The following is a 24,784-nucleotide window of genomic DNA, read 5'->3' as shown; positions in this document are numbered from 1 at the left end:
GTAGCAAATGCAGGCAGGTGTTCCAATAGAACATCCTGTGGTGATTGGAGGAGAGATGAGGAAATTTGGGATGGAGAGGAATGTTAAAGCAGGGATTAAATTTAGCTTGGCAATGTGCTCTGCAGAGAATGAGAGTTGCAGAGATGACTCAGTAGGGACTAAGAGTTGTAGTTCGCATTGAGGCCAATAACTTTCTTTCTGAAATGAGAACAGAAAAGGTGGCACACACTGGTTAGCACTGCTGCCTCACAGCGCAAGGGACCCGGCTTCGATTCCCGGCTTGGGTCACTGTCTGTGTGTAGTTTGCACATTCTCCCCATGTCTGCGTGGGTTTCCTCCGGGTGCTCCGCTTTGCTCCCACAGTCCAAAGATGTGCTGGTTAGGTGGATTGGCAATGCTGAATTGCCCCTTAGAGTCAGGGGGCTAGCTAGGGTAAATGCATGGGGTTATGGGGATGGGGCCTGGGTGGGATTGTGGTCGGTGCAGACTCAATGGGCCGAATGGCCTCCTTCTGCACTGTAGGGATTCTATGATATTGCTGGAAATATTCAGCAAATCAGGCAGCATCAATTGAGAGAGGGAAAGATCTGGTCAGTGATCACTCCCCAGAACGTATAAAGAACATTCAAAAACGTCTTTCTACATTGCTGCTGTGTCTTGGAACAATTTAATTGCTTGCCATCCATTTCCATTGCAGTCAAATAGCCTGCCCATGCACCAGCGCAGGAGAAAAGGACTCCTTCATTCTTCTGCTCCGTTCTCTATCAGCATCGCAATGGCACCATTCAAGCATTTGAGGGGGGGCCTTGTTGCAGTCATCTTGGCGCCAGAGACTTCTAAAAACTGAGTACAACCAGCATATAGAGAGTGCAACTGCCCCATTGCAGATACAGGCTGCATTTAAACAATAATATCCCTATTGGATTTGTCCCTTCAATGAGCTGTCATTAACACTGGCAGCTCATCAATTTTATAACAGTGATGTCCGACCATTTTATTTTAGCGTATCCTCACACCCATACTGCTTTTTACCCTTTGGGGAATAGCGCGGGCAAAATGGTGGAAGGATTCCCCTGCTGATTATCAGCCTGTTAAACTGCGTCATGAACACTCGTTCCGTGGCCAACAAGCCCTGGCGTTAGACTCGAACCTGTAGCTTCCGGTCCAGAGGCAGGGATGCTGCCACTGTGCCACAAGGCCTCCCATCCAGTCTGATCATGAAAACGGACAACCCGCTAATGTCACTGGGTGGCCAGAGCAGACCTTCGGCCGATACTAACAAAAATATATCAACTGGATTATTTTTCCAATGTGATCCTGCTGCTTACCAAACGATTGTGATATACTTTCACACAACATGCCCTAAAAAGTAATAAATTGCAAATCAAGCGTGCTTTGGGATGTTAGTGAGGGAGATATTAGGGCATTAACTCTATGAATGCAAGTCTGCCTGAGAAGAGAAAAACAAGTTAACAATCGGAGCAAAAACCTTTATCAGAACACCTTCCAGGTGCTGTTATATCAACCCTCTCTTTGCCATCTTTTCTGTCCACTGTACAGCTTGGCTCAGATTCCAGTTAATCTATTTTTGGTGATACTAGAGGTTTACAGCATGGAAACAGGCCCTTCGGCCCAACTTGTCCATGCCACCCCTTTTTTTTAAACCACTAGGCTAGTCCCAATTGCCCGCGTTTGGCCCACACCCCTCTATACCCATCCTATCCATGAAACTGTCTAAATGCTTTTTAAAAGACAAAATTGTACCCGCCTCTACTACTACCTCTGCCAGCTTGTTCCAGACACTCACCACCCTCTGTGTGAAAAAATTGCCCCTCTGGACCCTTTTGTATCTCTCCCCTCTCAACTTAAACCTATGCCCTCTAGTTTTAGACTCCCCTACCTTTGGGAAAAGATATTGACTAGCTGATCTATGCCCCTCATTATTTTATAGACCTCTATAAGATCACCCCTAAGCCTCTATGCTCCAGAGTAAGAAGTCCCAGTCTATCCAGCCTCTCCTTATAACTCAATCCATCAAGTCCCTGTAGTATCCTAGCAAATCATTTCTGCACTCTTTCTAGTTTAATAATATCCTTTCTATAATAGGGTGACCAGAATTGCACACAGTATTCCAAGTGAGGCCTTACCAATGTCTTGTACAACTTCAAAAAGACGTCCCAACTCCTGTATTCAATGCTCTGACCAATGAAACCAAGCATTCTGAATGCCTTCTTCACCATTCTGTCCACCTGTGACTCCACTTTCAAGGAGCTATGAACATGTATCCCTAGATCTCTGCTGCCTCTGTCCGACAGTATTTTGGGATCTTTAATATTCAGCCAATGGAGCACTGGTGTAACTCTGAATCTGTAGGATGGCCTCTCCAGCAATACAACGTTCGCAGTGATGCACCTGAGTGTCAGCCTACATCGTGCCAACAACCTTCCTCTCCAGAGCCAAGGAGGGCCGACTGAATCAGCTGACAGTGGCCATTTGTGAACTATTGTGAGTTTTCAGCATTTGCAGTTTTCTACCTATGCAGCAACGACCACAATTTTTAAAAATTCTATCATGGGATGTGGGCGTCGCTGGCTGGCTAGCATTTATTACCAATCCCTAGTTGTCCTTGAACTGAGTGGCTTGCTAGGCCATTTCAAAGGGCAGTTGAGGGTCAACCACATTGCTGTTGGTCTGGAGTCACGTCGGCCAGACCTTCCTACCCAGATGGGTTTTTGCAACACTCGACAATGGCTTCATGGTCATCATTTGACTTTTGATTCCAGATTTTTACTGAATTCAAATTTCACCATCTGCCATGGTGGGATTCGAACCTGGGTCCCCAGAGCATTAGCCTGGGTCTCTGGATTACTCGTCCAATGACAATTTCACTACACCGCTGCATTTACATGGCTAAACTGTAATGTAAAAAGACATCCCAAGCGATTCACTAATGTATAATCTGACAAAGAAGGAGATGTTAGGAGAGGTGATTAAAACTTTGGCCCAAGATGTGTTGAGAGAATTCTAGATGGTGAGCTGAAGGGACAGTTTCTTCTTGGTTTCTGAAATGAGGAAAGAGGGGAGGATTTGTGCAGTGCACCTTTTCAATTTTCCCCATCACCTATAACCTCTTCAAAGGTTGTCCAAAGTTTATTTATTTATTAGTGTCACAGGTAGGCTTACATTAACACTGCAATGAAGTTACTGTGAAAATCCCTTAGTCGCCACACTCCGGCACCTGTTTGGGTACACCGAGGGGGAATTTAGCATGGCCAATGCACCTAACCAGCACGTCTTTTGGACTGTGGGAGGAAACCGGAGCACCCGGAGAAAACCCACAGAGGCACGGTGCGAATGTGCAGACTCCGCACAGACAGTGACCCAAGCCGGGAATCAAACCTGGGTCCCTGGCACTGTGAGGCAACAGTGCTAACCACTGTGCCGCCGACAATTGCCCCTTAGTGCAAGGGGGTTATGGGGAGAAGGTCTGGCTGAGATTGTGGTGTGGTGCAGGCTTGATGGGCTCCATAGGGATTCTATGATTCTTCATGTTTTTAGGGTTAGACAAAAATAAAGTTGAAATTATTTCAGAGCTGGTCTCTCTGTTCAAGCTTCAAGGACTGGATGGTATCCGCACATTGGGTAATATGTACTTATTATTAATGGTTAACGAGCAAAAAATGGTTTCTGACTTGCTTACTCAGTTGACTTTTCTCCACAACAAAATATCCATCAGAACGATGTTGCAAGATGTGTATCAGTAAAAAAAATCCTTTTGCTTTCAGCGCAAGCAAGAAATGTGAGCGGTAAGATTTGATACAGTATAAGTGTTGCTTCTCTTATCTATTGCTCTGTTTTTATGTTGTATTATATATTTGATTTTTATATTAATTAGTATTATCAATTAATTATTAATATTCATCTATTGTGTCAATCAAATAATATAGCTTACATTGTATCAATTTATAACTTGCTTGATAAAATAAAAATTAAATTCATAGCTTGTGATCTACGTGAGTTGGAATCAGGGTTAGCAAGCTAAAGCAAAAGTGAACTCTGCTGAAACTAAAGAAAGTTGTGTTATTGCTTGTCAATTCAAATAAGCTTTTGTTATTTCTGTGTCTTTATACTCTTCCCTGGGAGAATAGTGTGAAGTAGTGAAGTGGTTCTCTGCTGAATAACAGCCCGTCAGGCCACAATGTGAATGGTCCCTCCATGTTTGCCAGCTCTTTATATCAGTTGATTAGGTGGCCAGACCTATAAGGCAGGCAGATTTTATGGGCTCCTGCAACCCATACGATGAGGGGGAGGAGGAGGGGGTAGGGATCATCTACTCCCACACCCATCAACGCTGGGTGACAACCCCAAATTACAAGCCAGAGCTCCTCTCTCCACTTACTATCAGTGTCTGGAACAGGGTTTGAATTCAGCACCTTCTGACTCAGAAGTGGAAATGTTGCATTATGGAAGTTGATTCACTATCTATTATTCTTCATTAATTTTAACTGATCCACAATTGCAGATTTTCATCACTGGTCCCATGTATAAGTTTAAGTTTATTTATTAGTGTCACAAGTAGGCTTACAATTGTTTTAAATAATTTAGACTAATGCAATCCTATCATGTGTGTCAGTGAATCTCAAAGCTTTCATGCTGGATTATTGAATGCTTTTGCTCTGCCTTAAAGCGTGACACAGAAATATAACTAACTAAATATAACTAACGAAATATAACTAACTAACCATTACTTTATTATTCTTTATTAGTGTCACAAGTAGGCTTACATTAACACTGCAATGAAGTTACTGTGAAAATCCCCTAGTCGCCACAATCCGGCGCCTGTTCGGGTACACTGAAATTTGAAAATTCACTCGAGGACAAATGAACGTACGTACAAGTTAGGAGCACAAGTAGGCCAATGCACCTAACCAGCACATCTTTCGGACTGTGGGAGGAAACCGGAGCACCCGGAGGAAACCCACGCAGACAATTGGAGACTCTGCAAAGAGAACGACCCAAACCGGGAAGCGAACCCAGATCCCCAGCGCTGTGAGGCAGCAGTGCTAACCACTGTGCCACCATGCCGCCCACTAACATATAAATCATAGAATCCCTACAGTACAGAAGGAGGTCATTCGGCTCATCTGGTCTGTACTGACCACAATCCCACCCAGGCCCTATTCCCGTAACTCTACACATTTACCCTGCTAATCCCCTGACACTAGGGGCAATTCATCATGGCCAATCAACCTAACCCACACATCTTTGGACTGTGGGAGGAAACCAGAGCACCGGAGGAAACCCATACAAACATAGGGAGAAAGTGCAAACTCCACACAGACAGTGATCCGAGGCCGGAATTGAATCCGGGTCCCTGGCGCTGTGAGGCAGCGGTGCTAACCACTGTGCCACCGTGCCACCCTGAACATTTGGACAAAATACTCACATAATCCAAAGTAGCCCTTACATTTTTATCTCCATAAGACCATAGGAGTAGAATTAGGCCACTCAGGCCATCGAGTCTGCTCTGCCATTCAATCATGGCTGATATTTTTCTCATCCCTGCTATCTCTTTCAATAGCAGACCAGTCTTTAACAGTAGAAAATGTATAACTCATGATTAACACTCACAAATTATGGTTGAAATAATCTTGAATTTTACTCCTGCCATGCAAAGTACAGGTGACACATAAGTAACAAAATGGTGAGTTACTGCAGACAGCCTTAGCCTATGTGAGATTAAATTTTCAATAGAGTCATAGAGGTTTACAGCAGGAAACAGGCCCTTCGGCCCAACTTGTCCATGTCGCCCTTTTTCTTTAAACCCCTAAGCTAATCCCAATTGCCCGCATTTGGCCCATATTCCTCTATACCCATCTTACCCATGTAACTATCTAAATGCTTTTTAAAAGACAAAATTGTACCCGCCTCTACTACTACCCCTGGCAGCTTGTTCCAGACACTCACCACCCTCTGTGTGAAAAAATTGCCCCTCTGGACACTTCTGTATCTCTCCCTTCTCACCTTAAACCCATGCCCTCTAGTTATAGACTCCCCTACCTTTGGGAAAAGATATTGACTATCAAGCTGATCTGTGCTCCTCATTATTTTATAGACCTCTATAAGATCACCCCTCTGCCTTCTACGCTCCAGAGAAAAAAGTCCCAATCTATCCAGCTTCTCCTTATAACTCAAGTCCGGGTAGCATCCTAGTACATCTTTTCTGCACTCTTTTTAGTTTAATAATATCCTTTGTATAATAGGGTGACCAGAATTGTACACAGTATTCCAAGTGTGGTCTTACCAATGTCTTGTCCAACTTCAACAAGACGTCCCAACTCCTGTATTCAATGTTCTGACCGATGAAACCAAGCATGCTGAATGCCTTCTTCACCACTCTGTCCACCTGTGACTCCACGTTCAAGGAGCTATGAACATGTACCCCTAGATCCCTTTGTTCTGTAACTCTCCCCAATGCCCTACCATTAACTGAGTAAATCCTGCCCTGGTTCAATCTACCAAAATACATCACCTCACATTTATCTAAATTAAACTCCATCTGCCATTCGTCAGCCCACTGGCCCAATTGATCAAGACCCCGTTGCAATCGGAGATAACTTTCTTCACTGTCCACTATGCCACCAAACTTACTAACCATGCCTCCTATATTCTCATCCAAATCATTAATATAAATGACAAATAACAGTGGACCCAGCACTGATCCCTGAAGCACACCACTGGTCACAGGCCTCCAGTTTGAAAATCAACCCTCTGCCACCACCCTCTGGCTTCTGTCAAGAAGCCAATTTTGTATCCATTTAGATACCTCACCCTGGATCCCTGGAATAGAATGATAAAACTACTCAACCATAATGTGACTACTGGAACTTGGTCTTGTGAAGCTTCTCAGTATATATTGTGTTACAGCAAACTTGTTCCAAACATCTAACTTGTGATATCAATAATGCTTAGCTCCCAGGGTCAATGATCAGTATCCATGTTCAATTCCAGCCTCAGGTCACTGTCTGTGTGGAGTTCGCACATTCTCCCCGTGTCTGCATGGGTTTCCTCCGGGTTCTCCGGTTTCCTCCCAAAGTCCAAAGATGTGCAGGTTAGGGGTTTTGGTCATGCTAAATTGCCCCTTAGTGTCCAAAGATATATGGTGAGGGGGATTAGCCATGGTAAATGCCGGAGTTATGGGGAGAGGGTGGAGCAGAGGGCCTGGGTGAGTCAGTGTTGACTCAATGGGCCAAATGGATTGGGAGGATTCTATGGTTCTAACAGCTTTTTCTGACTTCCGTTCCTATGTGGGAAATTGACATTTTTGGTAAATAGATTTTGGCAAACTACCAAGAGAAAGAAACGAGCCCAAAGAAGAGAATAAGTTTGTAAGTATTCCACTTTAAAAAAACCTGTAAACAATAGATAAATGTGATTCTCAACATAATTCACCACATGTTCCTTAGGGATAAGGAACTAAAAAAGGTGTGATCATATTATTTGGTGTAAGCTGTAGGCTACCAACTAGTGGGAAGGATGTAGAGGAACAAATCTAGAGGGAAATTAGAGAGAGGTGCAAACATTATATAGTAGTTATATGGGGGACCTCGAATTACCCAAATATAGGGTAGAATTTTCATCTCCTGCCAATATGGCAGGCGGAGACACTAAATCTGGCATGATGGAAAAAGTCCGTTTCCTGTCGGTGGGAAATTAGTTTGGAATTTTGTTCTCCCGATATTGATGCCGAGTTAATGACGAGTTGAGTTTCCCACTAATCTTTGTCGGGAAACACATTTGCACTTTTTCACTTACATCTCACGAATGCTCAGTAAAACTCAACAAAATTACGCTCCCACTCCAAATTGAGTGAGTAATTAGAACTGACCGTATACAAATGGCATGCAGCTAACAAGCTTCTGGGAGGAACGTGGCACACACACACACACACACACATAGAGGACAGATAAAGGCAGGACTAGTGGTTAGTCAAGGATCAGAGTGGAGTATTGAAACACAGTCTAAGGGCAAGAGTTAGAAGACTGTCCGAGGAGGAGGGGTTGGGGTTGAGAGAACATTCCTTGGTGATTAGGGGTATCCCTAGGAGACACGGCTAATGATACCCATTCACTGGCCACAATGCATCTGAGGAGAGATACAATGCTACACATTCAGCCGCAGTGTCGTTGATACAGCAGACAATTGACCTCTTTGAGATGCATTTCAGATGTTTGGACAATCACGTGGGGCTCTCCAATACTCACCGCAGAGTGTGTCCCACATCACTATTGTTCACCACACCATGCACACCGGGTGTGCCACAGGGAAACATGGAGAAGCTAAACATCTCCTTGGACGAGGAGGAACTGTAAAGGGATGAATCTGAAGAGGGCGAGGATTCAGATGAGCCACATGAGGATGTCATTGCACGGGCAAAACACACAGAGAACTTCAACGCTACAGGATTTCATTAGGAATAAAGTGAAGCCAAGTTTTCACAATCAAAACAGAACATCAAGAAGCTTCCTGGCTTCACTGTGGGGAACGCAACAAAAGCTTCATTGTCACCTTCAACATGTCGGGAAAGGTCATCAATTTCTCGGTGATCACAGAAGAAGGATAAGTCATTTTGAATTCCAATGATCGTGTCATCCTTGGGAGGCGCAATGGACTAGGGACCATCTGGCCACTGTGGAATGTGATTCGCACTCCATTAGCGCACTTCTTTAAGCAACTACACACAGTGCGGTCCTTTCAACCAAGGCAGCAACAAGTCGAGGGCCCTGGAGTCCATCAGGAGACTGAAACACCATTACACACACGGACTTATGTCAGTGTGACAGCAGCTTAGCAAGGCGGCTCTAAGGTGAAAAACACTTGTCGATGGTTAGTGCCTGAGTGTCGCCAGAGGGAGCTATACCCAGACAGCGCCATCTCTCCAAACATCAGCTCTCATCCAGCTCTCATCAGCTCCGTGGTGATACTGAACCCCAAAGTGTCATCAGGCATCAGGACACATGATTCAGTAACAGGGGCAGTCTGCATTATCCTCAGATGGTTCTTCCAGCCCCTCATCAGGGGTGTTCTAGAGTCTGGTTCTGAGGATTATGCTGGTGGTCTGTCTCCACTGTCGCTTGCTGATAGCTGGCATAGATAGATAATTAGTGATTGATTAGGCAGGCTCCAATATTATAGGTCACTCCCATTGATCCCATGTTGTCGGTGTGTACTGGATGGAGCCTCAGTGGCTGACTTGGGGAGAACAATCTCACTTTCTCCGCAGGAGCGATTCCTGTCTTTGCCAGTGAGCTGATAGCTCCTCATGGAAGGAGACTGTCCTCGGCTCAGGAATACCAAACTCCAGGCTTCAATCTCTGCCATCGGTTCCGGTGATGTTGTCCTGCATGAAGGCAGATGGATTGACTGTGAGCTCTGTGGATGAAAGAGCAGTTCAGAGCATGTATCCCTGTTGCTCCTGCTAAGCCCTCCCCAGCAAGGGATTAAAATGCCATTTTTGCAGGATCTTACATGAGATAGTGAGCTTAAAGTGGCTGGCAGACATTAAGTGCTGATATCCCATCTGCTGCTCGTATATTGACATCCTTGTGCACTCTAAGCGTCTGACTGCCTGATGCCCGAATGAAAAGTTTATTTAGTTTATTTATTAGTCACAAGTAGGCTTACATTAACACTGCAATGAAGTTACTGTGAAAATCCCCTAGTCGCCACACTCCAGCCCCTGTTCGGGTACACTAAGGGAGGATTTAGCACGGCCAATGCACCTAACCAGCACATCTTTCAGACTGTGGGGGAAACTGGAGCACCCGGAGGAAACACACACAGACTCCACACAGACAGTGACCCAAGCTGGATTCGAACCCGAGTCCCTGGTGCTGTGAGTCAGCAGTGCTAACCACTGTGCCACCGTGCTGTGCCATTGTGCTGCGCTAGTAGAGAATGAGAGTTTGGAGTGAGTCACTTACTCTGGTGGAGCACATCTGACCATTTATGCTTTGCGGCACTGCAGAATGGCCATTTTCCACTGGCCATAGACACTGACCTCCCTGGTGATCTCCTGCCTGGCAAGCATGGTCAGATGAGAAGAATTCCTGCTCTGATAACTTGGAAAGAGGGCTTCCTGTATTTTCTGGATAGCCCCAAGGAGAATCTCTGTGGATTCGCTGAACGCTGGAGCTGAGGGTATCATAGGTTTGGGCGCCATGCTAAAACAGAATCTTACACCATACCTGACCTGCCATTAATGAATGTTTTGTGGGCGCAGCTTAAATGTCATGCCAGGACCTTTGGCCCCCATGACGTATCAGCAAGGAGGATGAATCCCTGCCCACCCCACCACGAGATTCCATGAGCTCCCCATTGATGCACTTAATGAGCTGAAAACTGGGTGGGTAAATCCAACCTGGTGCCCGGTGGGAATCATGCCAACTTCCCCACCTGCTGCCGCACTTCCCAGAATGAAAGGTTCTGCCCATTGACTGGGATAGTAATAGTGTAAAAGTGAAGAACGGGTCAAGAGTCCCTAGAATGTGTTCACACAGCAGAATGTTTCCAGTCCACTTCTGGATCTGGTTCTTGGGAACAAAGTGGGTCAAGTATCAGTGGGAGAACATTTAGGAAATAGTGATCATTGTATCATAATGTTTAGGCTGACTATGGAAAAGGACAAAGAACAATCCAGAGTGAGAATTATTAACTAGGGGAAAGCCAACTTCAATAGGGTAAGAATGGACCCAGGCCAAAAAAGTGGAGTCAAAGGTTTGCAGGGAAAGTGGTAGGTGAACAGTGGGCTACCTTCAAAGAAGATAGAGTTCAAGCACAGTCAATGTATGTTCACTGGAAAGGGAAAATTAGGACAAACAAACGAAGGCTCCATGGATGACAAAAGAGATGTCAATTAAGATAAGGAAGACAAAGTGCGCTTATGACAGATGTCAGGTATAAAATACAATTGAGAATCAAGCTAAATGTAGAAGGCTCAGAGGGGAGGTGTAAAAGCAAGTAAGAGGTGCAAAGAGGAAGTTTATTTTTAAAAACTGGCAGCTGACATAAAAAGTCTTCTATTGAGTTATGGAAAGTAAAAGGGTGGTAAAAGGAGGATTAGTGCCAAATAGGACCAAAGAGGATATCTGCTCATGGGGGTAGAGGGCAGATCTGGGATACTAAATGAATACTCTGCATCAGTCCTTACCAAGGATGAAGATGCTACCCAGGTCATGATGAAACAGAAGATAATTCAGGAACTAGAAGTGTTTAAAATTGATAAGAAGGAGGTGGTATTGGACAGGCTCTCCATACGTATAACACGATAAGATGCCAGGACCAGATGAGATGCATTTAAGGATATTAACGGTGTAAGTGGAAATTACAGCGGCACTGGCCACCATTCTTTAGTCTTCTTTACCCTCAGTGGTGGTGCCAGAGGACTGGAGAATTACAAATATTACACCCTTGTTCAAAAAAGGGTGTAAAGATAAGCCCAGCAACTACAGGCCAGTGAGTTTAACTTCAGTAGTGGGGAAACTTCGAGAAACAGTAATTTGGGATAAAATTAATTGTCACATGGACAAATGCAGGTTAATTAAGGAAAGCCAGAATGGAATTTTTAAGGGAAAATCGTGTGTAACTAACTTGCTTGAGTTTTTCTAAAGAGTCAACAGATAGGATTGATAAGGGCAATGTTGGTGATGTACATGAACTTCCAAAAATTGATAAGAAATTGGCAGAGTGACAGAAAACCATGTGTAGTGGTTAATGTATAATGTAATGGAGTTCTCCAGGGGTCAGTGTTGGGACCCTTATTTTCCCTGCTATATTAATGACCCAGAGCTTGGCATTAAGGGCACAGTTTCAATATTTCCAGATGATACAAAACGTTGAAGCAGTGTGAATTGTGACGCGGGTAGTGTAGAGCCTCAAAAGGACGTAGCCAAGGTGGTGGAATGGGTGGACAGGCAGTAGATGAAGTTCAATGCGGAGTAACATAGAACCATAGAAAAATTACAGCACAGAAGGAGGCCATTCGGTCCATCTTGTCCATGTCAGCCCGAGGACACATAGGTGACCTTTCTAATCCCACATTCCTGCACCCGGCCCAGAGCCCTGCAGTTTACAGCACTTAAGGTGCAGATCCATGTACTTTTAAAAAGAGTTTTATGTCTCTGCCTCCACCACCAACTCAAGCAGCAAATTCCAGACAGCCACCTCCCTCTGCGCAAAACAAATTCTTCCTCATGCCCCCTCTACACTTACTGCCACTTATCTTGAATCTATGTCCCCTATTTCTAGAATTCTCCACCAAAGGAAACAATTTTATCTTCTTCATAGAACATAGAACATAGAAAGCCACAGCACAAACAGGCCCTTCGGCCCACAAGTTGCGCCGATCACATCCCCACCTCTAGGCTTATCTATAGCCCTCAATCCCATTAAATCCCATGTACTCATCCAGAAGTCTCTTAAAAGACCCCAACGAGTTTGCCTCCACCACCACCGACGTCAGCCGATTCCACTCACCCACCACCCTCTGAGTGAAAAACTTACCCCTGACATCTCCTCTGTACCTACCCCCCAGCACCTTAAACCTGTGTCCTCTCGTAGCAACCATTTCAGCCCTTGGAAATAGCCTCTGAGAGTCTACCCTATCCAGACCTCTCAACATCTTGTAAACCTCTATCAGGTCACCTCTCATCCTTCGTCTCTCCAGGGAGAAGAGACCAAGCTCCCTCAACCTATCCTCATAAGGCATGCCCCCCAATCCAGGCAACATCCTTGTAAATCTCCTCTGCACCCTTTCAATGGCTTCAACATCTTTCCTGTAATGAGGTGACCAGAACTGCGCGCAGTACTCCAAGTGGGGTCTAACCAGGGTCCTATAAAGCTGCAGCATTATCTCCCGACTCCTAAACTCAATCCCTCGATTAATGAAGGCCAGTACGCCGTACGCCTTCTTGACCGCATCCTCCACCTGCGAGGCCGATTTAAGAGTCCTATGGACCCGGACCCCAAGGTCCTTCTGATCCTCTACACTGCTAAGAATGGTACCCTTCATATTATACTGCTGCTTCATCCCATTGGATCTGCCAAAATGGATCACCACACACTTATCCGGGTTGAAGTCCATCTGCCACTTCTCCGCCCAGTCTTGCATTCTATCTATGTCTCGCTGCAACTTCTGACATCCCTCCAAACTATCCACAACACCACCTACCTTGGTGTCGTCAGCAAACTTACCAACCCATCCCTCCACTTCCTCATCCAAGTCATTTATGAAAATGACAAACAGCAAGGGTCCCAGAACAGATCCCTGGGGCACTCCACTGGTTCTTCCTCTCATAATTTTGTACACCTCAGTCAAATCACCCCTCAGCCTTTTTTAACCCAAGATAAATAATCCCAACCTATCCAATCTCTCCTCATAGCTTATCTAACCTTGGCAACATTCTGATAAACCTCCTCTGCACCCTCTCCAAAGCAATTCTTGTAATGTGGTGAACAGAACTGCACACAATACTCCAGTTGTGGCCTCACCAGTGTTTTATACAATTCCAAAATTAGATTCTTACTTTTATATTCTGTACCTCTGCCAATGAAGGACAGCATTCTATATACCTTCTTTACAACCTTGTCTACTTGAACTGCTGCCTTTAGGGACCTGTGTACTTGTACGCCAAGATCTCTCACTTCATCTACGCCTCTTAGTATATTCCCATTTATTGTGTACTCCCTCTATAAGGTGCTTCATTTTGGTAGGAAGAATATGGACAGTAGAAAGTAAATGATGCAACTCTAAAGGAGGTGCAGGAGCAAAGGGTATCTATGCATAAGCCATAGAAGGTGGCAGGACAGGTTAAAAAAACAGACAGTATCCGAGGCTTTATTATTATGTTGAACTTGTATAAGACACTGGTTTGGCTTCAGTTGGGGTAATGCATCCAGTTCTGAGCACCACACTTTAGGAAAGATGTGAAGGTGTTTGAGAGAATGCAGAAAAGATTCACGGAAATGGTTCCAGTGATGAGTAACTTCAGTTATGAATTTGAATTGGAGAAGTTGGGATTGTTCTCCTTGGGTACAAGAAGGCTAAGAGGAGAAGGTCTTAAAATCATTTTTTTTTAAAGTGCGCTCTAATTACCAAGCTTCCGCAGTGGCTAAGTGGAGCTCTGAGCGCCCTCTGCTGAGCCCCATCAGGGAGCAGTCTTCAATGATGTGTGTAGTTGATTGGGGAGCACCATAGCTGCAATCTGGGTTCCCTGCATGGCCCCAATTGTGCCAATTTGCTGCTCAAAGACATTGCTCAGTGCTGAAACTGTTGAGGAGTGCCCAATGTCAGCGTGGCAGGTTGAAGCTGGGTAGGTGGGCTGTGGGATCTGTGATGAGGAAGTGTTTTTTTAATGGCGGTGTGTTTGTTGCGTTCCTGCAGCCACAGAGCCTCCGCTGTTATTCCTTGGCATGGTGGTCTTCGTCATACAGGCTGGCGTGATGGGAGGCAAGTAGGTGAATTGGTAAGGTCGTTGTGTAGCTGCAGACTTGGGTTGATGTAAACCTTTCCAAGAGCTTCCTTGTTGCAATCTCCCTCCTTAGGTGAGGGGGTGGGATATTGCCCAGGACTGGGAACGAGGGGAGTTGAGTTGATTGGAGGTTATCCGAGATGATAAGAACATAAGAACTCGGGAGCAGGAGTTGGCCATCGAGCCTGCTGCACATTCAATAAGATCATGGCTGATCCTTTCATGGACTCAGATCCACTTACCCACCTACTCACCATAACCCAAGAACAGAAGAACGAGGAGCAGAGTTGCAATGTTGTGTTGAGCTAGATATCTACAAGACTGGTATGGGATGAGTTGTACCATACTGGTGCACAGTACTCTGCAGTCAAGTAGACAATGGCAAGAACTGAGGTCCTTAAGGTTTGAGCATCGCACTGTTTGAAGTTTACTGAGGTGGTTGTTTTGCATTTTGATCTTTGCTGCTGTCTTGCTCAGATGTTTGTGTGTCAGTATTTGGCCAAGGGTAACACCAAGATAAATGATATGTTGTTCGTGATTCAGTCTCCTGCCATTCAAGATGTTGAATCCCCTCTAGGCACCGGCATTTTGGAGATGGAATATACTGAGACTGTTTTGCTGCTGTCTTACAGAAGTTGACCAGCTCTGCATCATCGTTGTTTAGTGTTGTCTCTGGTTTAGAAAATGTCTGAGCCTGAGAGGACACACACGAGAGGCATCTCCACATCCTGAGAGGTACAGCAGATATCATCAGCATAGATGAAAAGCATGAGGGGTCCAGACAGAGTAGATAGGGAGAAACTGTTCCCACTTGTGAAAGGACCAACAAGAGGGGACAGATTTGAAGTAATTGGCAAACGAAGCAAAAGTGATGTGAGATAAAACTTTTTCACGCAGCGAGTGGTTGCGGTCTAGAATGCCTGAGAGTGTGGTGGAGGCAGGTTTAATTGAATAAATTCAAAAGGGAATTAAACTGTTATTTGGATGTGCAGAATTACGAGAGAATACAGGAGAATGGCACTAGGTAAGTTTCTCGTTCTGGGAGCCAGTGCAGACATGATGGACTGAATGGCCTCCTTCTGCACTGTAAAAGTTTTGTGATCAGTGTTGAAATCTGGTAATCAGGTAGAAGCAAAATGTTACAATATTTACCATTCTACATTAGGTTCTGAGCAAATTAAACTGTTAAATATTTAAAATATTGATTTACATGTCCTTTTTCTCCATTAGGCTGAAATGATGAGTCGATTTTCATCTGGCTCACCCCTAAGATCTCATTTTCTAATTACAAGTGGATGAATGTCAAACCCTACTTCCTTGCTCACCCAACTTTCACCTCTGCAACATTCTCACTAGTCCTTCCATCTCAACTCTGCTGCTGCTGCTGAGAGGTCCACACTTCTCGCCACCGCGAACCTTAGACAATACCTCGGCTCTCTTTGCTGGCCTCCCATCCTCCACTTCTCATTCCACAACTTGTCGAAAATTCAGTCTCCTATATCTTGCCTGGCATTAAATCCCACTTAACCTTTATCTGATCTAATGACCACATTGGCGGCCTACTGTTAAAATCCTCGTTTTCAAACATCCCCATGTTTGGCCACCTTATTTCTGCAACCTTCTCTGACATTATATCCCTTCCCACAACCTTTCTACTTCCTCCCCTGGACTTTTGTGCATCCACTCAGTTCCTCCTTCGAGTGGCAGAGTCTTCAGCAGCCTTTAAGCTGCTGAAGATCCTCCACCTTGTAAAATGTTCTCAAAATCCATCTTTTGGACTGAGCTTTCAATCACAAAGAAAGTCTACCACCTCGGTGTTGGAATTTGTTATTTTTATGAAGTTGTTTGGAAAGCAGACATGGAGACAAAATGTGTGTCAGTTAAGATTGCGACGCACGTATTGAAAACAGCTTGCTATGATATGTATAATTATGTTACCACTTGGATAAGTACCACGCTCATATTTATCTACAATCTAGCATGTCACTTTGCAGGTAATTCTGAACTAACCAAGGCAAGAAAAAATGAAAGCGCAAGTTCTTATCCTTCTGATATGTGGTGAATTTATGCTCGCCGTAATAGCACGGGAGCACCAACCCCGACCTGAAACTCGGCAAAGAAAGCAGTGGCAACGTCAGAATTTCGGTCCACATTCAGAACATGGTCGTGAAACTGTATCTGCATTACCAGAGGCACCAAACTCAGCCGCTAATATGCGAGCAATCTATACCCTGGCAGAAAAGAATAGCGAATTTGGTTTTGACCTTTACAGAAAAATAGCAAACCTACATGAAGATAATGTGTTCTTCTCACCCATTACCGTCTCCACAGCTTTAGCCATGATGTCCCTTGGTGCTAAACAAGCCACACGCGATGACATACACCAAGGTCTCAACGTAGGAGACTTGGTCAATGCTGACAATCCGTACCAATTGGACAAGTTGTTTCAGTGGCTTCAGCGCAATATTAGCGGAAACGCAGAGTTTCGAATCGCACAGGGAAGCTCCTTGTTTGTTCAGGATGGCATTAATTTGAAACAGACATATGTCGATGACCTTTCTAATTTTTATCATGCTGATATTATTACTGTAAATTTTCAAGAAACAGCCAATGCCAAAGGTGTTATTAATCACTACATCAACAACAGAACCAATGGAAAAATCAGCAAGTTGCTCGACACTGTGGATAGAGAAACCAAACTTATGTTCACTAATTACATCTTATTCAAAGGTAAGATTTTGCTTGTGTCTGAAATTCAAAAATTAATATAAAATGGCAACCATACAGTGCTGAAGGAGGCCTTTTGGCTGATCGATGCTGCACCTACTCTCTGATATATTACCCAGGCCTCCTTCCCCGTCCTATTCCAGTAACCGCACACATGTATCATGGTGAATCCCCTAACCTAGATATCTTGGGACACTAAGGGGCAACTTAGCATGGCCAATCAACCTAACCTGCACAGCTTTGGACTGTGGGAGGAAACCGGAGCAAACCCACGCAGACATGGGGAGAATGTGCAAACTCCACATAGACAGTGACCCAAGCCGGGAATCGAACCCGAGTCCCTGCCCCTGTAAGTCAGCAGTGTTCACCACTGTGCCACCGTGCCATTCTTTTTTGTGATTTGAGAAGCCTATGTCAAAGGCTCAAAGTGAAGACATTACTAAGACTAGAAGATTAAAGAAATTAAGTAAAAGGTAAAGTTGCCATAGTCCCAGATGACCATGAGCCGCTCTCCCCTTCGAGGATGGGAGGGGGGTGGGGGCATTGGGGAGAAGCTGACTGGTGGTGATTTAACCCGAGGAGGGGGGGGGGGGGGGGGGGGGGGGGGGGTGGGGCGGGGTGGGGGGGGGGGGCGCGGAGCTGACTGGTGGTGATTTAACCCGAGGATCACCACACCTCAGGCAAGGGGTACGGTTGAGAAGGCAGGGCCTTCATGAATAACCTCAGTGGGTACTAGAATTGAACCCATATCGTTGGCATCTTCATGACGAACCAGCCTTCCAGCCAACTGAGCTAATGGACTCCCTGAACTAAGTGGTTGCAACTAGATGACACAAAACCTGTTGGTTGCTGGAATTCTGAGGATTCTGTTCTGAGAACTGTGGAATAGCTTTATGAGTATCAGTTGAAACTAGAGTCGCTTCCTTGACCAAATTGGAACTAGATGGAGCATGTTAAGTCTTATTAGTATGATAGAATACATGTGTATGTCCCTGAATTAAGTACAACAGTTGACCATTCAGTTTTTCAAGTAAGACGATAATGGCTGATCTGTACCTGAACTCCATTTACCCACCTTTGATCCATATTCCTTGTTAACCTTACCTAAACATTGGTTGAACTTGGACTTAAAAATTTCAATTGACAGAGCACCCACAGCCACTCCTCAATTCCACTATCCTTTTGGCTAAGCTCAAGCCCAAGATGAGGTGCAATGCCTTATCTTGTCTCTGGTTTGTCCCATTTATGGGGACCATGAATTGGATTCAATTGGATTTTGAATTTGGTTTTTGGAGCAAGCAAGGGTTGGATTTGGGTGTGCCAGGTCCACTCTGAGCACTGGCTTTGTAAATTCAAGGATGGAGTAAAAAGGTTAAAAAATGAAGTTTAACACTTGAATAACCTAATGCTATAATTGTACCTCTTCCGGATTCTTTCACCAGAGGAAATACCTTCACTGTAACAACTCTACCAAACTCTTTTGTCAATAGAAGTGCCTCAATTAGATCACACCTAAGCTTCTGAAACTCAAAGAAATATAATCCTCTTTATGCAACTCAATTTGACCCAATAACTCAATATAATTTTGATGAATTGCGCAGTATTCCTCTGTAAAGTTAATGTACCATGTGATATGGTGCCCAAAACGATGTTCCAGATGTAGATGGACCAAGTTTCTACACAACCAAAGCATAACTGTTTTGCTTTATATTCCAACCACTTTGAAATGAAAGCTAACATTCCATTCGCCTTTTTGATTAATCTTGTACCTGTGCACTAGCTTTTAGTGATTGGTGTACTTGGTCACTCCAATCCCTTTGTTTCTCTGGTTTCTAGTATCCATTTAATGATTAGGAATAGGAGGCCAGCATCACCTGGATGTGTCTTTAATGGACTCACATTCCTCCTTACCACTATTGGCTTTTTTCTTTTTTCCATTCTGTCCATACTCCAGATTCCCTTTTTCCCTTATATTTGTGCAAGCCTTATTTTCTCATCTTAATACTGTCTCCTACTGTAGGTTGGGGGGTGCACAGTGGTGGTGGGGAGAAAGAATGAACTACTATGGAAACAAAGCCAAAAAAATTGAACCCTTGCTACTTGATCTGCATAATATTCCACTCAACAGGAGTCAAACAACTGAAGATGCATATATTTGTCTGCAAATGAGAAAACAAATAGTAATTATACAAAAACAGAAAATGTTGGACAATCTCAGCAGGTCTGACAGCATCTGTGGAGAGAGAATAGAGCCAACGTTTCGAGTCTAGATGACCTTTCATCAGAGCTGACGAGGGCTCTGACACAGGGTCATCCAGACTCGAAACGTTGGCTCTATTCTCTCCCCACAGATGCTGTCAGACCTGCTGAGATTTTCCAACATTTTCTGTTTTTGTTTCAGGTTCTACCATCTGCAGTATTTTGCCTTTATTAGAATGAGCAATTATAGATTAGCAATGATTTGCCTATTCTTCCCTCAGGGAAGTGGATGGCTCCCTTTGATCCAAACGCGACCGCAGATGGGACATTCTATGTGAATGCTTATAACAGGATCACTGTTCCAATGATGTTCAAAGAGGACACGTTTTTCATAACGGAAGATGATACCCATTCTTGTACAATCCTGAAGATTCCATACCGAGGAAGCGCTAGCATGTTGGTGCTGCTATCAAAGGATGGACAGTACCTACACCTGGAAGATGAGCTGACAGAAAAATTAATTGCCAAGTGGATCAAGAAACTGAAACCGAAGTACAACTTCCAGTTTTACAATTAGACAGTAACGGGCATGTGAAAATACTGTAGGTTATAATCGAGAAAAAGAAGCTTGAACGAGGGTAGCGTTCACATGTCTTTTTCATTAGTTTATTATAGGAGCAGAATTAGGCCATTCGGCCCATTGGGTCTGCCCCACCATTCGATCATGGCTGATATGCTCCTCATCCCCATTTTCCTGCCTTCTCCCCATAACCCTTCAACCCATTACCAATTAAAAATATGTCTAACTCCTCCTTAAATTTACTCACTGTCCCAGCATCCACTGCACTTTGGGGTAGTGAATTCCACAGATTAACAACCCTTTGGGAGTAGTTTCTCCTCAACTCTGTGTTAAATTTGCTATCCCTTATCCTAAAATTATGACCTCTCGTCTTAGAATGCCCCACCAGCGGAAGCATCCACTCCACGTCTACTTTATCCATACCTTTTATCATCTTGTATACCTCAATTTGATCTCCCCTCATTCTTCTAAATTCCAAAGAATATGGGCCTAAACCATTCAATCTCTCTTCATACGACAAACCCCTCATCTCTGGAATCAATCAAGTGAACCTCCTCTAAACTGCCGCCAATACCACTACATCTTTCCTCAAATACAGTGACCAAAACTGTGCACAATACTCCAGGTGCGGCCTCACCAATTGTAGCCCATTCCTTATTATTGTAACTTAATTTTCTTTTAAATTTCTTCAATAAGCGTGGAGTCAGACGAAAGTCTAACGCAATTTTATAGGTCCAGTCGTTATTATTACCTGTACCTTATTATTCATTATTTAAATTAAATGTAGCTTTAATTTTTAAAAATTGTCTTTGGTTTAGGTAAGTGTGTTATCACAATCTTTAAGGTTTAAGAATGATGAATCACTAACTTAGCTGATACCCTAATTGCATGTTTTTGTATGAGAAATTTCGCAGATAGCTTATTTACTATAAAGGAAAGTGGCTGGGTTAATTTTCAGAAGTAGATAGACCATGTGCTCTGGATTGTGACAATGCTTTCAGGATCACCATTCATTGTCTATCTCCATCTGCTCTCTGAGCAGAGCTACTCAGTTTTAAAAACAATCACACGGCGATTAATTTGTTAAATTAGTCGCTTGCTGGGTCACTTGAAAGGACATGAAGCCTTTCATCCCAGCAGGTCGGTTTGGCAGATTTCCCTCCAGAGGAACTTTAGTGAAACACCTGCACTTCAAAAATAATCCGACAGTTTTCATGGTCATTTTTTTCTGCTAGCCAGCCTCAAATTGAGAGATTCTTTTGAACTAAATTTCAAAACTTGCCATAGTAAGATTTGAACTCATGACTGCTGGGTTCGTGGTCCATCTCATAAGCATTTCATGGACATTACCCAAAATTGGGAAGAACTATCGTATCAAGAAATTTGTAAACATGTGTACTCATAGGTCTGCATGACATAAAACGAGATTAGTTCTAGGCCACTGGCAATTTATTAAGAATTAATACCTTAATGTGGTGCATAATTTCTCATTTTTGGAGTACAGGAGCAGGAGTGGGGTATTTAGCTACTTTAGCCTGGTTCTGCTAGTAAATGAGATCATGTGACCTGTCTCCACCTTTGGCTGATATCCCTTATCATCATTAGTTAAACAAAAAAAAATCAAATCTCAGATTTAAAATTAACAATTGATCCAACACCAGCAGCCATTTGCAGAAGAGATTTCCAAACTTTCACCATTCTTTACACATTGAAATACTTTCTAACCTTACTCTGAAAAAGTCTGGTTCCAATTTTTAAATTATGTCCCCTAGTCCAAGATTCCCCCAATCAGCAGAAATAGTTACCCGACCCTACTGGCTGCCCCTAAGATCTTGAAAACTTCAATCTAATCAACTTTAATCTTGCAAATTTCAAGGAGTACAACCATATAATTCTTCTTTGCAATTTAGCCCTTGGAAGTTCAGGTATCATTCTTCTGAAACTACAGTCTCCCCAAGGCCAATCAATCCTTCTCAAGATGGGGTGCCCAGATTTAAAAAAAAATCTAATTTCTAAAGCTATTTAGAATGTAAATAAATCCAGGTTTGGATCAATGTATTTGGACGCATGAATGTAATTAAGTAACATTTCTTTTAAAAGTCGGATTTTCTGGCTGTAAACTGGAAAATCCCACCCGATGTCAACAGACATTTGCATGGTCCTCCCCACCTCCTCCCCCCCCCCGTCCCCCCACCCCGCCGGCCTCCCACCTCCTCCCCCTACTCGCTACGATTCCCGTGGCGGACGGGATGGGAAAAGTCCCCCCAAAATCACATATAAGCATTCAATTGTAAAAATGCACTGAGCCAGGGAAATCCTTCTACTTTCAAAGAACGAAGAAAATTACAGCACAGGAACAGGCCCTTTGGCCTCCAAGCGTGCACCGACCATGCTGCCCGACTGAACTAAAACCCCCTAACCTTCAGGGGACCATATCCCTCCATTCTCATCCTATTCATGTATTGTCCAGATGCCCCTTAAAACTATCGTATCTGCTTCCACTACCTCCCCCTTTCATTGTTTTTTTTATAATGAATGATCACTTCATGTAAGTATGCGTCATTCCATTTTATTGCAATTCACCCTTTTCGGTTCCCCTGCATGTCAAACTCCCTCCCTAGCTGAAGAGTAGAAAAACACAATATGCTCATATATCTTTGCCAATGTTGGTTTGTGATCAGCTGCTAGAAGTGATCCAGATTGCATCTCCCCCCCCCCCCCCCCCGCCCTCCCCCTCTGCTCTGCAATAATGCACCAGCTCCACCTGGCTCTTGCCCCCAACAGCTTGGCAGAGATCAGGAACTTGATAATTGCCGACTCAGACACCAATCTTCATCCTTCCGCTCAATGGCATAGCAGTGATGGTTAATCAATATGCTGCTTTACTGATTATTTTAAACCTAGCTTCATTCTAAAGTCTATTTTCAGAGAGTCATTGAAGAGTTGCATTGAATCGGTGTACGTATTGATGATGAAATACCTTCCATTTACTCACTGAGCACATCAGTAAGAGTTCACAGAATTCTCCTTATAGTCTGAAAAAGTGCAGCAAAATCCTGGTTTCAGAAGTGCTTCTCTGTGAAACCATGGTGACCTATTTTACAAAATCCCTACCGCTAAAAAGGCAGCAAATTTTAATTGGCAAAACTAATGGCAGAACCTCGAACCTTGTGACTCTGCAAGCAGAATCCGTTAAATAAGAATATATAAATTAAGAGAAAGACACTTCTTAAAAAGCAGACAAGCTCTGCTGCTGGATCTGCAGCAACTGAGTAGATTGTAGTCAGACCAGTTCTTTGAGAGTATATGGTACATTGACAGCTAAGTGTGCAGTATTGCATCTCTCACACCAACTGGGCAAGAGACGATGGCCGGAATTCTCCAGCTGCTCTCACCCATTGCCGCTGCCAGCGAGAATGGAGAATTTGGCGCGCTGCCAAATCTCTGTTCACTGCAGTGGGACTGGAGAATCTCAGCTGCAGGCGAGGTTGGATAATTCGGCTCCATGTATCTGATGGAGCAAAAGTAAGTAATGGAGCTGATGGTCAGATAAGCCTCGATTTCATTGAATAGCGGAGCAGACTCTCAGGGCTGAATGGCCTCCTCTTGTTACTATGACAAACCAGTTGGAATAGAAGTGCATGTTGCCCATAATGGACAAATACTTTTACCTCACAGGTTAGGGCTGGACACATCAGAGATTTGATAACAAGACTGTGGGGACAATCTCACTGCCCATTCAAGCCACGCTCCCGCTCCAGCATAGACAGACAATTTGGCGACAAGCCAAATCTCCGTTCACTGCAGTGGAAGGGAAAATCCCGCTGGCGTGAACGGTCGGAAAATTCCGGCCTATATCTCGATCAGCTATTCTTCTCTCATGCTGCTTCTGGAGAATAATTACACATGTTGTTATATGTCAAAAGATTGGAAAGGTAATAACATTATAATTATGTTTTTCTTTGGATTCTTTGTAAATCATACTTTCTATTTTCCTAGGCGTACAGAATTATATTTTCCAAAATTTAAACTGAACAAGTCGTATAACTTGGAAAGGAAGCTGAGACAGATGGGAATGATGACGCCCTTCACAAATGCTGCCAATTTTTCTGGAATCTCTTCCTCTTACCGGCTGAAAATTTCCAAGGTAAATTTATTCCAAGCGTGGTCTCAGCGAATGGATGTTAGCTTTTCTTGTGATTACGAGATTTATTTGCGTGCAGCATGAGTAGGAGTAAGCAGCAAGTGACCGGTGGCGTTTTTTGTTCATTTTCTAGGTTATTCACAAAGCAGCGATTGACGTGGACGAGAGGGGAACAGAAGCTGCCGCCGTCACCGGTGTTTCAGCAGTGCCTTATTCACTTCCACCCGTGATAAAAGTGGACCACCCTTTCATCTTTATGATATACGAGGAAATAACAAAAACTCTACTGTTTATAGGGAGGGTGAAAGACCCCACCAAGCTTTAGAGGGCGTTCTGGTGGGAGCACTGTTTTTAAATTTAATTCTGTTTTGTAAATTAGGCATTGCAATAATCGGTCTTGAAAGATTAGACAACATTTCAGGCAACAATGTGATTGGCCTATATCAGCATAGGTGACAGAATGGTTCTCAATGTTTCAGACGTGGGAACTTTAGACAAGCATGCTTAATATTTTAAAGCATTGAAATAAAGAGGTCCTTTTCCCAAACATTGCTTTCACATTTATGCAGGATCTTACAAATACATGTATTTTAATCACTGGTCGTT

At 43.8% G+C, this 24,784-nt stretch overlaps 1 protein-coding gene across 1 annotated transcript in view; it reads left to right on the top strand.

The window, feature by feature from the left end:
- LOC144506771 (uncharacterized) overlaps positions 1 to 24,784 on the top strand; it is a 68,813-nt gene extending 44,029 nt beyond the window's left edge. The window contains exons 6-9 of the mRNA XM_078233129.1: positions 16,543 to 17,258; positions 19,736 to 20,006; positions 24,034 to 24,181; positions 24,312 to 24,784. Coding sequence (XP_078089255.1) covers positions 16,543 to 17,258; positions 19,736 to 20,006; positions 24,034 to 24,181; positions 24,312 to 24,503 — 1,327 coding nt within the window. The 3' untranslated portion in view covers positions 24,504 to 24,784. The remainder of the gene's footprint in view (positions 1 to 16,542; positions 17,259 to 19,735; positions 20,007 to 24,033; positions 24,182 to 24,311) is intronic.

Source organism: Mustelus asterias, chromosome 18, assembly GCF_964213995.1.
Source record: "Mustelus asterias chromosome 18, sMusAst1.hap1.1, whole genome shotgun sequence".
NCBI lineage: Eukaryota > Metazoa > Chordata > Chondrichthyes > Carcharhiniformes > Triakidae > Mustelus > Mustelus asterias.
Note: the sequence above shows the minus strand (reverse complement) of the source record. Positions and strands in the feature narration are given on the sequence as shown.